This window comes from Podarcis cretensis, assembly GCF_951804945.1.
Source record: "Podarcis cretensis genome assembly, chromosome: 6".
NCBI classification, from domain to species: domain Eukaryota; kingdom Metazoa; phylum Chordata; class Lepidosauria; order Squamata; family Lacertidae; genus Podarcis; species Podarcis cretensis.
This window is the reverse complement of record NC_137175.1, coordinates 94,233,271-94,251,495: the sequence shown is the minus strand read 5'-3', so window position 1 is coordinate 94,251,495 and position 18,225 is coordinate 94,233,271. Positions and strand designations below refer to the sequence as shown.

General features: G+C 45.1%; 1 protein-coding gene across 3 annotated transcripts in view; it reads left to right on the top strand.

The window, feature by feature from the left end:
• CACNA1E (calcium voltage-gated channel subunit alpha1 E) overlaps positions 1–18,225 on the top strand; it is a 498,615-nt gene that overhangs the window by 279,434 nt on the left and 200,956 nt on the right. For all 3 annotated transcript variants that reach the window (XM_079980995.1, XM_079980994.1, XM_079980996.1), the window contains exon 9: positions 16,485–16,588. In XM_079980995.1, the coding sequence (XP_079837121.1) occupies positions 16,485–16,588 (104 nt within the window). The remainder of the gene's footprint in view (positions 1–16,484; positions 16,589–18,225) is intronic.

Genomic DNA, 18,225 nt, shown 5'->3' with positions numbered 1-18,225 from the left:
ACCATAGTCTCCTTTGACTGGACTTAACTGTCCAGGGATCCTTTACCTTTTACCTACATGTAAAGACAGGCTTTGGCGAATTGAGCAGACAAGACCAATACTGGGTCCAACAGTTGAGAAGTTGGTTTCTGCACATCCTGTAGAGGGAAGTGAGTGGCGGATGGGACTCATCAGCCCAGGAAGTAGCCCATCTAGGAGAAGGAAAACTCTGATCCCGAACTTCTACTGCCTTGCGGGACAGCTTTGGGAGGAGAAAAGCTAAGGAGTAAACCCTATACTAATCTGGAGTGGAGTCCCTAAGGTGGTTGGCGGATGCCTTGTATACCTTCCTTCCAGCAACTTCTGCCACCCAGCTGATGACAAACATATAGCTCTGCTTTCCTTTGGACCACATCAGCGAGGCCGTGGGATATGTGTCTTGTCATCTGGGCAATCCAGGACCCCCACAGACACTGCCCAGGCTTGTACTCATGGGAGGGCACTTTGGTACTTCTTATACAGTGGTTTGATTTCACCACTGGAGATGTGCTTCATTGTCCCTCGAGACAGATGGATGCCAACATCAACTCCCATGTGACTGGATTTAAGATTGCAGCCTTGGTTATTTTCAGAGCCAGCTCTCCCTGAACTCCACCTCAAACCATGTGCCCTGCTAGCTCTCCAACTCTCCAAAGCACCCTTCTTTACTGGGTAATAGTGGGAGCAGCAACAACAGCATGTGAAGAAGAGCGACAAAGGGAGGTCTTTCTGCATTCTAAGACCCTTGGTGGCGGCATGCTAGGAAAAAAGACCTGGTGGTATCATTTGCACAAGGGCTGTGGAGATGGGTGCCTTCTTGTCAACATACGGAGAACAACATGCATGTGATTCACAGCAGTGGTTTGGATCTACGTTGCAACAACAGCCTGTCGGTTTTGAGAGATTAGGGCCCTGAACATGCAGCATGCAATAAGGCAAATGGTTTCAGACTCTGGGACCCCATTTTCACACACAAAAGTAGTGCATTTCTATTCAGAAGTGTCCAGTGGGGACTGGGATGGCTCCCAGGGAAATGCAGAATGACAGCCTAAAGGAGCTTATAATGTCGCATGGAATCATTCTATATCTGTTACAGCTCTTAAACCTTACATTTAATGCCCTTCCACTCTCTTCCCTGGACAATGGGTGCATTTTGTTGTCCCTTTTTGCCTACCTCGTGACGATGCTATCAGGGATGGATTTGTCATTTAAAGATTCCAGCACTTAGAAGCAGGCAGTAGCTGTTGTGGGGAGAAAAGTTTGGCCCACATATATGAGGCGTGTGTGAGTCACTTGAATCCAAACTTCCTCTCCTCTCAATCTACCCTCAAGGCATATGGGCTTGCACACACACACCTACGTACATACAGCTTTTAATTGGTTTCCGACCTATTTAACAATTATAGCTCCCTGCGAAGCCATCTTATTGTATTGCGACTATTGATCCATCATGTCTGGTATGGTCTACTCTTGTCCAGAAGTGGCTTTCCAAGGTTTTTTCCCCCAGCCATGACACCTGACATCCTTTTACTTGAGATACTTAGGAATGAACCTGGGATCTTCCGCATACAGATCTGGTGCTCCATCCATCAGTTATGAATCAGTTGACATGCAATCATAGTTCTTTGAAGGACCTTGTGATTTCCAACCAAGAGTCCTCAGCACCTGTCATGAATGAGCCAGCTCCCAGGGAGGGAAGTCACCAGGAAGAGAGAGGGTTAACTGCCAGGCAAGATGAGAATAATAATAATAATAATAATAATAATAATAATAATTTATTATTTATACCCCGCCCATCTGGCTGGGTTTCCCCAGCCACTCTGGGCGGCTTGCAACAAAACTCTAAAATACAATAACCTATTAAACATTAAAAGCTTCCCTAAAAGGGGCTGCCTTTAGATGTCTTCTAAAAGTTTAGTAGTTATTTTTCTCTTTGACATCTGGTGGGAGGGCGTTCCACAGGGCGGGTGCCACTACCGAGAAGGCCCTCTGCATGGTTCTCTGTAACTTGACTTCTCGCAGGGAGGGAACCGCCAGAAGGCCCTCGGCACTGGACCTCAGTGTCCGGACAGAACGATGGAGGTGGAGATGCTCCTTCAGTTATACTGGACCGAGGCTGTTTAGGGCTTAGTGCCAACTCCCCTGCCCTTAGGAATGCCAGTTGATAAGAGAATAAGTGAGGGCCAGCCAAGCTCTTGAGAAGTACAAGAGACAGCGAATAGAGAAGGAAGCAGGCGGGAAAAAGTGAGGAGACAGTCCCTCAGAGTATGAGGAAGAGGCGGGAGCTCACCCTCTTAGTCCCAGGTCTTGGTGAATGGGAGGGTTATGGGATAGGAGGCAGGGCAAAAGACATCAGAGGAAAAAGTTCAGCTGCTTCTGGTCTCGTAGGAAGCAGTTAGAAGGGTCATCATGACTGATGAGACTAACGACATGTTAGAGCCATCCGGAGAACTCTGTTTTTGCAATAAATCTTCCTTTTTGATTAGCCACACTTGCTGTGTTATCAAGTTGGAAACTGGGACTCCTGACAGCACCTTCTCAGAATTTGCTGAGGGAAGCCACGGCAGCTAAATTGGTTTGAGACCAAATTCAAAGCGGTCTTCATTCGTCCATCCACATTCATTTCATTTCTTACTGTCTCTGCTCAAAGGAAGTTCATTTCCTATCGGCTTTTCTTGTTCCCTTCTCTTGCTCCATCATTGATCCCTTCTGCCATGATACTTCTCATGTCTGGACAAGAGAAGCCCATTCTGGCCTATCCCTATTGAGCCACCTTCCCGTTTCTGCCTTCAAATCCCTCCTCAAAAATCTAATTCTTTGATCAAAGTCTTTCCTAGAGCAGAGTTATAGCCCTCACTGTACTATACTGCTGGGGCTCCCATTTTCTATCTCTTCCTTATTTTAGTCTCCTGTTGTTAAGAAACCAAAGCTCTTTAGTACATGTATTTTGATATAGCTGGTGACAGAATTTGTGAAGAGGGTAAATGATGTAAGGGTGGCTAAGTTCAGAGAGAGCGAGAGAGTGTTTACCAGTAATTGTAAAAAAAAAAACACCCCACAGCAACCTCAAAGTGGTTTACAAAAAGATAAAACAATAAAATTGGTGGGGGGGATCACATACGGGAATCTGTGTATTTATATTATGAAATCATAGAATTGTAAAATTGGAAGGGACCCTAGTCTAATCTCCTGCAATTCAGGTATCTCAACTATATCATATCTGGTAGGACTTCCGGAGCATACCTTTGCAGTTTTGGAAGAATATCATATGATGTTACTGTTTTGGCAGATACACAACAATATGCACATTTTTCATAGTCTTTCATTGTATTCTGCAGCTTAGTGATGTTTCTTGTGATCTTTTTGGGGTAGCCTCGCTTCCTGTCTTTTGTGATACTAGGCAGTAGCTTACACTGCTGATTCCAGTGGCTGCGTGAATATTCCCCGCAAAAAACCAAAAATAATGTTGTTGTTGTTTAGTCGTTTAGTCGTGTCCGACTCTTCGTGACCCCCTGGACCAGAGCATGCCAGGCACTCCTGTCTTCCACTGCCTCCCGCAGTTTGGTCAGACTCATGTTTGTAGCTTCGAGAACACTGTCCCACCATCTCGTCCTCCGTCGTCCTCTTCTCCTTGTGCCCTCCATCTTTCCCAATATCAGGGTCTTTTCCAGGGAGACTTCTCTTCTCATGTGGTGGCCAAAGTACTGGAGCCTCAACTTTAGGATCTGTCCTTCCAGTGAGCACTCAGGGCTGATTTCCTTCAGAATGGAGAGGTTGGATCTTCTTGCAATCCATGGGACTCTCAAGAGTCTCCTCCAGCACCATAATTCAAAAGCATCAATTCTTTGGCGATCAGCCTTCTTTATGGTCCAGCTCTCACTTCCATACATCACTGCTGGGAAAACCATGGCTTTCACTATACGGACCTTTGTTGGCAAGGTGATGTCTCTGCTTTTTATAATAATAAGTGCAAATAAAAGCAAGATATTTAAAAGATGAGAAAGTGGCGTGATCCCAAGAGATCTGGAGTGTGCGCCTGAATTATTAGAGCATGCAGAGAGGTTGTGTGAACTGCTGGAACTGTGCCCTGAAAGTTTTTGAGTGGGCAACATTTGCAAAATAATCCCATTTCTTGAGTCTTTCCTCCCCTCCCCTCTCTGTTCAGTCTGTCAAGGTAGGTATGAAAATTTAATCAACACCCTCTGTTGTAAGTGCCAAAAACCTTAAAACACATACACACAAACCCCTACCACCAACAGCCTTCATTTCCTTTGCAGCTTTTTCTGTGTAAATCTAGCACTCTCAGCAGCATCTATGCCCAGAATGTGCAAGTATCTCAATGCTGACTCAATGCAATAAGAGCAGCAGAGTTGGAGGCCAGCCTGAGAATGCGGAGAGGGGCGGCACACAGAGCAGTCACGGAGATTGTTATCAACTGGTGGTGCTACTGAAACCCATATTCTCCAGGTGTACATCTGCATAGCTAGCCCATAATGTAAAATGAATGGAATGTTATTGTTCTCAGGGTCTCAGGCATTATAACATAGCACAACAACGCTACAAGTCCATTTTGATCTGTCTCAGGAATTTATTTATTTTTTTGCAAGAGAGAGATAGAGGGTTCTCCTAGGAGACTTTTAATTTGTGAGGAGTTTCTGAAACAAGCTGACAAGTGTTCGCCCGTGGCAGCAAAACCTAAAATACTTCTGTGAGACTGTGTCATCAACTTTCCCCACTTCCTTACGAAGACCGAAGTGGATATTATGAGCTTAGCCATCCCTTGTTTTCCATCTCCCTGGTCATGCCTAGTAAAAGATGTGTGGTCCCTGCCCTATCCTTCGTTTTACTTGCAGCTGTCATCTGCAGGAGATTTCCTGGAAATCTTACTAGATGTTACCAGGGAGAGAGGCACAAAAGCCCAGCAGCCTTACAGCCCTTAGAGGTAATATTTCTGCTGTAGCCTGCTTCTTAAAAAAGCTCTTAGGATCAAATTCTCCATGGATGTGTTCAAAAATGCAGATTCACTCCAAAACATGGAGTGAACTGGAGTTGCCACCATTTTTCTTTTCTTTTGCTGACCCTGCCTACTTCAGCATTTTATATGACATGATAAACGCTCAGCATCTTAGCAGGTGGAGCTTTTCTCAATGCCCAGAAAACCCTCTGCTGTCTTTATTTCTGCCCCCAGAAGGGTCGGTGTGCTAGTTGTTGTAGCAAAAGCAACAAAGGGTCTCACGGCCCCTTAAAGGCTAACACATCTAAGGTCTTGTGAACTGAGTTAGTCTTTAAGACTCTGGTTTCCCACTGTTTGACCTCTGTGTTGGCAGGTTGTTGTAAAATGTGCAGGGATAGTTTTTTTTTTTTTTAAGGTGGTGGCAAATGATGGGTCCTGGTTGACTGCTTGTTGCATAGAATTATCATGCTGCCATAAATCATGGCAGATTTCAGGGATGGGATTAGCTGAGCAAGGGGAACACCCCTGTGTGTACATGTCTCAGCATGGGACGTGGGTGGCGTTGTGGTCTCTTGGACTGAGCCTCTTGGACTTGCTGATCAGAAGGTCAGCGGTTCGAATATGCATGATGGGGTTGTCAGGAGTTCAGCCTACACTCAAGTAGGACCCTGGTAGAGACACGTGCCTGACTGGCATGTTCTCTCCCTGCTGGTCATTCGGGAGCTTCATAAGCTTTCTTCAGCCCAAACATCACAGCAACCAATGCCAACCGACACCGGCACACTTAGAGATCCACAGAGTTTGTGCATCATGCGCGTGACAGACCTCAGCAACTCAGCATTTTGGCTAATCTACTTTATTTACATAAAAACACACGGAGCACTGCAACATGGCTCCCTCTCTCTCTAGCATCAGACAGCAAAGAGAAAAAAGAACAAAGGACAATAGTCCCACTTCACGGAACACAGTAACACAAACATCCTGTCTTCGTCACTTCCCACTTTGTGGAGTCAAAACAAATACTGTCATGTGAAAGACAACAATCCCATGACTGCAATCATGGAGCAGGAATTCTAACAGGAGTGAGCTCCTGTTGCTCTGTCCCAGCTTCTGCTAACCTAGCAGTTCGAAAGCACTAGGGCAAGCAGATAAATAGGTACTGCTTACATTACCTTTTTTTTACCTTTACATGTCTCACTCAATATGCCTCTCTTAAGGACTGGCGGCGACCCTCGTACCTACGGGACCCTCGTACTTACGGGACCGCCTCTCCTGGTATGCCCCACAGAGAAACTTACGGTCTTCAAATAAAAACATCTTGAAGGTCCCAGGCCACAGAGAAGTTAGGCTGGCCTCAACTAGAGCCAGGGCTTTTTCGGCTGTGGCTCCGACCTGGTGGAACACTCTGTCACAAGAGACTAGGGCCCTGCAGGACTTGACATCTTTCCGCAGGGCCTGCAAGACAGAGCTGTTCCGCCAGGCCTTTGGCCAGGGCACAGCCTGACTCCCTCCCTCGGCAATCTCCGCGGAGCTCTGGCCCAATGGTGGCCAGTGGCTTGAATTTAATTAATTTTATGATGAATATTTTAGAGTGTTGTTTGTGTTGTACTTTTGTACTGTTTTATTGTTGTTAGCCGCCCTGAGCCCGGCTTCGGCTGGGGAGGGCGGGATATAAATAAAATTTATTATTATTATTAAATAAAAAAATTATTATGATGCAGGAGTGAAGATGCAGGTGACTGGAGATTTTTCAGCAGATGCTTGATGGCCATCTGTCATGGATGCTTTAGCTGAGATTCCTGCAATGCAGGGGGTTGGACCAGATGACCCTCAGGGTCCCTTCCAACTTTACCATTCTAGGATTCTAGGATTCAGTGCAAGGTGCAAAGCTTAACCTAGAAGTTCTTCTGCACGAACCCCCTTGAAATGAAAAGAGCCACATGTCAGGTGGACTTGTGCAGGAAAACGCCCAAACGTATTGTGCCCCAAAGATGCAAGCATTATCTTTAACATAACACTGGTCTCATAGTGATTGGGCACCTGACAGGAAAGGGCTAACTCTCTGCGTTTACAACACTAGCAGAGTGCTGAATCTGCAGTACATTTCTGATGGACTATATGGGACTGGCAGAAATGACTGGCAGAATCCGAGACCAGGGAAAAGAGTCGGTGGAAGAAGACTGGAAGAAATTTAAAGACTATTTACAGAAATATTGTAAAATTAATGAATGTTAGAATGATGTTGGACAGAAATTAAGTGGTTTCCAGCTGTAATGCTTAAGAGAATATGAAAAAAAGGTTTAGAAATAAGTAGGTGGCGCTGTGGGTTAAAGCCTCAGCGCCTAGGGCTTGCCGATCGAAAGGTCAGCGGTTCGAATCCCTGCGGCGGGGTGCGCTCCCGCTGCTCGGTCCCAGCGCCTGCCAACCTAGCAGTTCGAAAGCACCTCCGGGTGCAAGTAGATAAATAGGGACCGCTTACCAGCGGGAAGGTAAACGGCGTTTCCGTGTGCGGCTCTGGCTCTGGCTCTGGCTCTGGCTCTGGCCAGAGCAGCGATGTCACGCTGGCCACGTGACCCGGAAGTGTCTCCGGACAGCGCTGGCCCCTGGCCTCTTAAGTGAGATGGGCGCACAACCCCAGAGTCTGTCAAGACTGGCCCGTACGGGCAGGGGTACCTTTACCTTTACCTTTAAAAATTAATGGTGAGGATTTGCTGAACTAACAATCTGAATTGGAATACAAAAAAGGGAGGTATGAGGAGGTCTGGAAAATAAGTCAAAAGAAAATAAGTAATGGAAATTCTATGTGTTTTTAATTGTTTTTTATTTTTGTATTTTTGTTAATTTTTTTCCTTTTTATTTTACATTGTATTATTTTTGAAAACTTTAATAAATATTTTATATTAAAAAAAAAGAATATGCAGTACATTTCCAGAATGCCTCATTAGCCAGGAATGCATCTGTAGTGGCAAAATAATGATAACAATAACAGAAGCAGCATCAGCAGCAACAACAACATTTTTTGGATTCAGAGCCTGATGTGTATTCTGTTGCACACGTGGAAGTTCTTGTGCATGCTAAATACTCCATTTACTCTCATGGTTGTGGCAGCTCAAATCTGCATAATAAATTATAAACTGGAAATTGACCATGCCTGCTTTATAGATTGGACTATCTATTTAGCTTTCGTTGTACACTCAAGGAGGGTGTGTGCCCGCTATCTCACTTTTCTTCTCTTAAACCTAAAGCACAAAGCACCATCCTTTGGGGATAGGTGAGTACATTTGGAGGCCATAGAAACTTGAGAGCCAGCGTGGTGTAGTGGTTAAGAGTGGTGGACTTGTAATCTGGTGAACCGGGTTCGCTTCCCCGCTCCTCCACATGCAGCTGCTGGGTGACCTTGGGCCAATCACACTTCTTTGAAGTCTCTCAGCCCCACTCACCTCACAGAGTGTTTGTTGTGGGGGAGGAAGGGAAAGGAGATTGCTAGCCGCTTTGAGACTCCTTAGAGTAGTGATAAAGCGGGATATCAAATCGAAATTCCTCCTCCTCTTCTTCTTCTTCTTCTTCGGCATCACACACACTCATCCCAACCATACACACATGTATACACACAACACAACCACATACATATTCCACCCAAGCAGTTAAGCTTGAAAATAGTGTTTCTGCTTTTCTCAGCTATCATTGGGGTACGGTAATCTTCCTGGAGACTGCAGCTAGAGAGGGATGGTTTACCTAGCTATAATAATAATAATAATAATAATAATAATAATAATAATAATAATAATTTATTTGGTTTCCCCAGCCACTCTGGGCGGCTTCCACAGAGACCAAAAATACACTAAAAATCACCCCTCGAAACCCTGCAACCATTAAACTTGGAAACAAAAACTTATATTGGAAGCAATATGTTGGCCTTAAAGGAATGTGCCTTTCCTTCTCCTGGGAACAATGAATAGTGTTTATTTTATTTTTGTTTAAAAACCCAACCTTACCATTATTTCAGTGTTTTTCTTCAAATTCACTCTATGAAATATAGGCTCACTGTTGCAGCACTGCAAACCCTCTGATCTGCCTTTCTTCAAATCCTAAACTAACGACTATTTCATAGCGATAAAGGCAATGGAAAGTAGAGAAGTGCTTAGGGGCAAGAAGGCATCTGATTCCAGGAGATGTCCTACTTTTCACAAAAGTATGGGTTTGGCTTGAAAGTCAGAACTTGACTTCCCTGTTATCGCTAAGCTGAACTCCTCAGAGCTGTTTGGAAACCTTAAGCAGCAATCCAGCCTCCTCTGAGCTTTTGTTCTGTGAGGGAAAGCTACCAATCTCCTTAATTAAGCATTGTTGCTGAAACCCTCTCTGCATAGTGGAGGGGTACGAGAAACTGATAGCTGTAATGAAATGTAATGTAAACCTTAAATGCAAGAGAACAAATTGAAGAGCCACAAAATAAAGAGGGGGTTTGACAGGAGGTGCCAGTGTCAAGATGAATTTGGGAAGAGGTACCGCAGGTGGCGCTGTGGGTTAAAGCCTCAGCGCCTAGGGCTTGCCGATCGAAAGGTCGGCGGTTCGAATCCCTGCGGCGGGGTGCGCTCCCGATGCTCGGTCCCAGCGCCTGCCAACCTAGCAGTTCGAAAGCACCTCCGGGTGCAAGTAGATAAATAGGGACCGCTTACCAGCGGGAAGGTAAACGGCGTTTCCGTGTGCGGCTCTGGCTCGCCAGAGCAGCGATGTCACGCTGGCCACGTGACCCGGAAGTGTCTCCGGACAGCGCTGGCCCCTGGCCTCTTAAGTGAGATGGGCGCACAACCCCAGAGTCTGTCAAGACTGGCCCGTACGGGCAGGGGTACCTTTACCTTTACCTTTACTGAAACCAGTATTATACCAGCGGTAGGACACGGCTGGCACTGAGCCTCCTGAGCTTACCAATCGGAAGGTCAGCGGTTTGAATCCTTGCGATGGGGTGAGCTCCCATTGCTCTGTCCCAGCTCCTGCCAACCTAGCAGTTCGAAAGCACACAAGTGCAAGTAGATAAATAGGTATCGCTGCAGCGGTAAGGTAAACGGCGTTTCCGTGCACTCTGGTTTCCATCACAGTGTCTCATTGCACCAGAAGCAGTTTAGTCCTGCTGGCCACATGACCCGGAAAGCTGTCTGTGGACAAATGCCAGCCCCTTTGGCCTGAAAGCGAGATGAGCGCCACAACCCCATAGTCGCCTTTGACTGGACTTAACCATCCAGGGGTCCTTTACATTTAGCTTTTACCTTTATACCAGTGATGCAGCAACAAGTGCACTTGCCTAGGACACAACATGGAAAGGACCAGAAGAGGCATGCAAGATCACATTGCATTCCTAGATGGCAACAGATTGTGTGGAGATTGCCCTGCACCTTCGAACAGGAACTGTATCTCTGAATAGTGTGAGCTTAGACTTCAGCACCTTTCAATGTCTGCCATTCATAAATCTCACTCTGGAAGCTGGTTCCTGAGACTGAAGGCATAGAGAGCTGGAGCATGTCCTGGTTTTAGAGAAATCGAGCTCTGTGAAATAGTCAGGATTTCATGTGACTAATACAAATCTGATTTGTCTTCTGTGTGCTCATAAACTGGGTACATCTTTTACGGGACGGTGGCCTTGCCAAAGCAGCTTTAGAGGAAATTAGGGAGAATATTCATTGTAAAACCCTTTCAGAGGTTTTTAATACTGGACCGTGGTACCTTGGGTTACATACGCTTCGGGTTACAGACTCTGCTAACCCAGAAATAGTACCTCGGGTTAAGAACTTTGCTTCAGGATGAGAACAGAAATTGTGCTCCGGCGGCACAGTGGCAGCAGCGGGAGGCCCCATTAGCTAAAGTGGTGCTTCAGGTTAAGAACAGTTTCAGGTTAAGAACGGACCTCCAGAATGAATTAAGTACTTAACCTGAGGTAACACTGTATTTAAAATTCTGCAGTCCACCCTGAGACCTGAGAGGGTAAGAAGTCTAAATGGTAATAATGGAAAAGGAGAAGTGTGCTTATTCAGCTTGAAGGTTTGGTTCCCCCTACCCAATAGCAGGGAACTTCGCTAGGCAAAAGAAGGAAGAAGAATCTTCTGGCTGTTGAGCCTCAAATGCCCTCTGTACTCACAGGTAGCATCTTTTAACCATGGAATGAGGGTCATAATCCTTATGTGAGTCATTATAAATGGTTTGATGAATTCCATGGCTGGATCTGTCTTTCCTGGAAATTATTAATATTATGCAATGATTTGATGGAAATCACATAAAATGGGCTGCAAAGCACCATCAGGCTGGATTGCTAAATCTTAATGGGGTGCATTAAGAAGCTACTACTAAATGGAATTATATTATTTTTCCTGGTTGGCTTAGTGCCCCACAGTTTCCCTTATGGTGCCCAAGATTTTGTTTTTCAGGATCTTTTGAGAACCAAGTAGTAATAGTACAAATCTTCTTGCAGAAGTTGGATGATATGCTCTGGCAAAGCTAGCTCTATCTTAGGCAGCCAAGAAGCAGAAATGGCTCTACAGTTGAGCCAATTAGTTATATTTTATTTCAACAGGGGATAAATAAAGGCTCCTTGGATCAAATATTCGCCATGTGTAAAGTGCTCAGGCTATTGTTAGAAGCCATAGCCCAGAGCTGAAATATAAATTTTTGCCAATTTTTGAAATAGGCTGAGTTCTCAAATTTGGATTCTGATGCCATTTTTTTTTAAAGAAGTATTGAAATTCCGCTGGTGTATTTGGCTAAATGAAGGGACAATGTTCTCATAGCATTTACTAAATTCTGTTCCAACCGAGTGAAGTTTTCTTTCATCAGCGAGGCCCTGTTTCCAGTTTGCTAGTGTTGTAGAGCATGTCCAGGAACATATGAGCTGGCTGGGGCTGATGGATTTTGTGCATCTAGAGGGCACAAGGTTGGCAAAAGCTGCTATAGGTTGTTGACTGCTCCTGCCCTAGTATGAATGAACTTTATTACGGTCACAGACCAGGATAAAAAAAAATAACAACATATAAATAAAATAGCAGTTAGGATTTTTTTTTAAAACTGATGAATGTTGGAGCAAATAAGGACAAAGAAACAAGCATAGGATAAAACATCTGAATAAAATACAAGATTAAACACGGATAATGGATGGATAAAATCTGATAATTAAAACAGATAAGAACTAAAACTAAATAAAAACATGCAGTTAAAACAACTGTAAGAGTGTAAGAACTAAAAGACTCACAGTTAAAACAACTATAAGAGGCTGCAGAGTAGAAACCTCTGAAATAGATGACACTCACAGCATTAGAAACTGATGTGCAAATATGGTTAAAACAGACAATTAAAACAATGTATAACAATAAATTTAGAAACAATGTTCAACAATAAACTATCCCAGGGAGTTGACTCAGAGTCACCCATGGAACCAAGTTTGGGAATTTTCATGCCGGACTATTTTGAGTTGGGCGATGGTCTGCGCCTACAGATTTGTACACAGAATCCGGCGACCATCCAGGTCTTCTTCTGATCTTTGCCTATTAGCAAAAGGTCAAATTTTTGCTTTTGCGGGAGGTCGGCAAGCCTCACCAGTAGGGGATCAATGAACTTACTTAGCCTATTAAGTGTGATCAGTAAACTCTATGCAAATCCCCTAGTATTGTTTGGTGACCCCTCTATTTCTCTCCCCTCCACCATACACCAAACTCCTGTGGTTCAGCAACTGACATTTTGAAATACACATGCTCCCACAAGTCAGTCCTATAGCTGAAAATATAACAAGGAAACACTCTCTCTCTCTCTCTCTCTCTCTCTCTCTCTCTCTGCGCACTCATACATATGTATTAGGGGGGAAAGGTTTTAAAAAAGAATTAGATCCTTGAATTTATAAAATGCAGCTGGATATGCTCATCATTCTCACAACACGTGTTTATACACGGGAAAGACTTGTGAGATCATTCTAGAGTGATTAAATCACTCTGTGGGAAGGAACCCAACACAGCTGTGGGCATACAGAAAGAGGAGAGTCATGAAAACTTTTAGCATCGTGAAGTGTGGGCTGACTCAGTCCATACCACAGTGAGTAAAAGGTGCAGTTTGTTAAGTTTAGGTGCAACCACTGTTGCAGCCAATACTTTATTTTAAGAGCTCGTGTAGAACTGTGGTTCTGACAGTCTGAAGCCACCTTGAGTCAGACTCTACTGAGCTACAGAAAGGCTAATTTTAACATTTAGAGGGAACAGAATATTATTTTGGTTCGTTTCTCAAGTCTGACCACTGGTGTTCAATATGAGAAGGAAATTGCCATTTTGGTTAACTGGGTAGTAATCTCAAGCAAATACCCCCCACAAAAATATGGGTGAAATAGTGTGGTCTGTTCTTGATATTTCATGGTGGATTTTGAACATGAACGTTGGGTAGGGTGGAAGGAACGGAGAATTGTGTGGAGCTCTTAGATTCAAGGGAAGGCTGTTCTTCAAGTTCATTAGTTGAATTCATGGTAGGCTCATGGAAGGCCAAATGAGGCGTGTCAGGAGCAGTTGCTGATGAAACCAGACAGGCCTTTGGGCCTGCCCCATTTTTATGGGAGATAGATTTTTGGGTGGTGTAATAATCCAAGTTATAAAGCTCTCATCCATCAGACAATGTTTGGGATTGTGTGGGCTCCATAGCCCTCTCAAGGTGCAAAAGGAGTGTCTAATATCAGCAAAAAAAAAAAAAGGTAAAGGACCCCTGACAGTTAAGTCCAGTCACGAACAACTCTGGGGTGGTGGCACTCATCTCACTTTACTGGCCGAGGGAGCCGACGTTTGTCTGCAGACAGTTTTTCTGGGTCATATGGCCAGCATGACTAAGCCGCTTCTGGTGAAACCAAAGCAGTGTACAGAAACACCATTTATCTTCCCGCCAGAGCGGTACCTATTTATCTACAGTGGTACCTTGGGTTACATACGCTTCAGATTACATACACTTCAGGTTACAGACTCCGCTAACCCAGAAATAATACCTTGGGTTAAGAACTTTGCTAAAGTGGTGCTTCAGGTTAAGAACAGTTTCAGGTTAAGAATGGACCTCTGGAATGAATTAAGTACTTAACCCACTGTACTTGCACTTTGATGTGCTTTCGAATTGCTAGGTTGGCAGGAGCTGGGACCGAGCAATGGGAGCTCACCCCATAGCGGGGATTCGAACCGCCAACCTTCCAATCAGCAAGCCCTAGGCTCAGTGGTTTAGACCACAGCGCCACCCGCGTCCCCTAATATCAGCTTTAGTGGGCAGAAATTCTAGGAGCTTGCTCCGGCCTGGGCAGAGTAAAATCGCTTTAACCTCCATGCTATCAACGGAGCGCAAAGAGTCTCAACTGGAGAGAAATCTAGATTTGGACACAGCCATCCGTTGTCCACCTGGCCCTGACCCTGCTGTTGCCCCAGGAGTGTTCTGTTTTTACACCCAGATGGAGAGAATCAGCCTTGTGTAGGGGCTGTCGGAGCTCCCGGTGATGGAGGAGTGCATGCAAAAGCAGTTTTTGCTTTCTAACCCCTTCCCCTCCCCTCTCCTTGGTCTCTTCCCTCCACTCTCCTTTCTGAGCAATAGCATGATAATTGCCATGTGTGACAATTTACTTGAGGAGGAGGAAGCAGCAACCCCAGTTAGGCAGGTTCATCGCTGGGAGGGGGGCCAGGGACGCCGCTAGTGCATCAGGCCTTGAATTGCTGGCAACTGAGACTGCTTTCCCCATGCAGGTGTGTGCAGCCGCCTCCAAACTGTTTTCACCATCTGTCGTGATGGTTCTCCTCCCACCCCTCACTCCCCATTTTCTCACTTTCTCAACAAGACTCTTATCAGGAGAAAAGCCAGCGATAACGCCAGTTAAAGCGGCATTTATCCATGTCATTCTTTGTTCTGCCGAGGCAGAATCAGCCTGTGCTGGAGATGATCCCAAGGACTGGTTTGCAAAGGTTACCTAGAAAGAGCCATTTTGTGGTCATAAGCCGTAGGGCAGTTGTAGCAGCTGTGGTTTGGATGGGTGCTCCAGTAAACTGGAGAGCCTTTCACCCATCTGCTTGCTTGCACATCAACCTTCAGCACCTGGAGAGAGAAAAGAAAATAGCAGCACAACAGCAAGTTTCTTCTTCCTCTTTGGTTCTCCAAATCCTCACACTGCCAGAGGGTGAGGAACCAGGAGAATGTGGATGGCAACAAGGGCAGGGCCACGCTTTCTGACTCGCCTCTTAGGACCACTTTCTGCTATCACCAGCTGGAAGCTTCTGCCTGAAGGTTCTTTGTAGGCTTCTTGGGTGCAGCAGGAAAGCAAGGCCTCTCAAGCGAGGCTCATTACAGAGTTTGAACCAAGACCAGCCCCTGCTTCTGGCCAGCCCAGATATAGGATGGCCAGAGAATAGAATCACCCCCTGCTTCATCCACATTTGTCCCTTCTCCAAGTTTTCATGCCAGGGCTTTCTTTCCACTCGGTTGTATTTAAGGACAACTGTGCTATTTCCGGGTAACTGCTTTGCTGTGAAGGGATGGGAAGAGGAGAGCTCTATATTTGGTTTGCCTCACAATAGTAAAAATAAATAAATGCCAGCAATATACAAGGAACTGGAGCTGTTGGAAGGTGGTGAATGCAGATCTGGGACCATAAACAAAGCCACAACCCAAGGGTCTGAAACTACTTAAAGATTTTTTTTTTAAAAAACCTTTGCTCTGCTAGTCTTTAGGGGATAGCTTCTTTTAAAAGGCTCAAATTTTGCTCCTGCACTGGGCCATTTTGAAGCACCGTACAGATGAATCAGTCAAAGACGAGGGCTTAATTAGCATTAAGGAAAAAAGAAGAAGAAGCTTCGTTGGCTTTAGGAAGATTGATGCTGCGTCCCCAGACAGTCACGTTCTGCTGCATCACCGTGCTGTCCGACGTCATGGGCAGAGTCCCTGCCAAGCGGACAAATGGGGTCTGGGAAAGAGCATGAAAGTAGAGAGAGGGCAAGGCCTTATTAAAAGGCAATAAATAACCATATTACAGTCTTGAGCAATCTTTCCAGAAGCCTTTTAAGCTGTCAGTCTCTTGTCCTTTCCTGGGCATCTGAACTCCTCTAGATTTCAGCTAGAATGGGATAATGCAATTTTTCTGGGCATAAATAGCCAGGCACAATTAGCAATGACAGCATTATGCTGCATGTGACCTTGCAAAAAATAATAAAAATGCAGGTGGGGTGGGGGGAAACGAGCATGGCAGTCCATGCCCAGAAAATCAAAAGCACCTCACGTTGTGATCTCGCACTCTTATCTCCTTATGTTAACCAATGCTCTTGACGACTTCAGATGTGGAAACTTGGATAACCACCCTTGGCATTCTCGTTTTAATTGCCGAAGTGTGAACTATGGGAAAGGCATTTTGTAAAAATGACTTTCACATTAGCTCCTTAGTTCTTGCTTATCGGCATGTAATAACCACATTTGTTACACCAAGGCTGAGTGCCCTGTAACTCTTTGCTTAAATGTTTGTTTTGTGTTTTCTTTTCAGACCAATGATGCCTTAGGAGCCACCTGGAACTGGCTGTACTTTATCCCCCTCATCATTATTGGCTCTTTCTTTGTTCTCAACCTCGTCCTTGGAGTGCTTTCTGGGTAAGAAAAGACCTTCTTCCTCTTTGATGGGTAAAGATTGCAAACAGGAATTCTTTGACGTTTCCTTACTTGATAGGAATTGCATGTCTCAACCCTTGCTCTCTGCCTGCCTGTTAATTCCTGAACCTGGTTGCTTATCATAATGTAAGTGAGAAAGCTTGTAAATGATGTGATAATAACTTTGCAGAAAAACAAAGTGTCTTGTGGCAATTTAATGAGTAACACTGCTATAGTCCTAACCCTGCTTGTTTGGAAATGAGCACCCTTGAATTCATTTGAGTTTCTGAGTACATGGCATTTGGACTGTGACATATTTATTATGGAATAAACTTTCATGGATTAAACAGAGTCCACTTGCATCTGACAAAGTGGGCTGGGGTCAGCAAAAGCTTATGCTTCAATACATCTTTTATAAGGTGCTGCAAGACGTTTCTTCTTGTTGTTAATAGGTTGTCTGAATTGTCTGGGTGTCAGGTACTGATCTTGGAAGTACTGTAACTGAGGTTCTTCAGTTATGGAGGCCCAGAATCCATGGGAAGCAATACAATTGCCCAACCATTCCTGTTCCATTGTGGAACTTCTTGGTTCTTGGTGTCAGGATTCACGATCTCCTTCTCACACCAAGAAATGGCAGGCTGGTGGTTTTATAACATTTGGATTTGTTGGTATTTACACAGTCCGAGCACACAGCTCAGTCTTCCACACTCGATGGGTCAGTTGGCCCTCTGGAGGGTGGGCTCTTTTCCAACATGAAATCTGCCATCGGCTGTTCCTCGTTTTGTGGGCTTGACACCAAGCCTGAACTCTTCCCAACCTCCTAGTACAGGGGGTCTCTGGACTAGATAGTCTAGTTTGCCCCTCATTCCGTGAGAGCGAGTCTGAAAGCTGAGGCCTGTCTGCCTGCCTCATGCTGTCCTGGGAATTTATGACTTCCATTCCAGGACAGGAGAGGCTTGCTTCACTCTCTGCCTATGAAGAAAGCAAACCTTCATCTCTTTCTGCCTGCCACCTCCCTTGGTCCTCAGAGCCCTCGCTGTCACTCTGGGAAGGAACGTTCCTGACACTTGACTGGATTCCATCCCTTGATCTGAACAAACTTCCTTGATCAGGTTCTGAATGTGCTTCCTAACTTCCAGAGCAGGAACATCATCTAGTGATACTGCAGCTGTGTCAACACTTTTCTTTGAAAGAATGCAAGCTCAAAGACACCTGACATGTCAAGAGGGAGTTGGGACAACCTCTTCTAGCGCTGTCTAAATTCTGTACCACATTGCCATGGCAGTCAGCAGCTGTACAGGAATGCACTCTCATCCATGGGAAATGGACAGCCACTGTATTTATCTCAGAGGGTGCAATCCTGGAATCTGGGGATGGGAAAAAGTGTGGCTTGCTGTATCTCTCTGTGTCGTTCGCCATATGGGTCTTCTGCCCCCCTGTTGTCCCCACTTGCAGCTCTGCCTCTCCTCTTCTCCCCACATCCCTGGTGTGCTGATTCTGCCCTTCATCTGAGAGTAATCAGCTGATATGATGCTATATAATTCACAGCAGCATTGTGATAGAGGGTGGCCATGATTTGCATGTGAAGGCCCCCATAACCACCCCCAAAATTAAGATACAATAGGCACAGAATTTAGTTT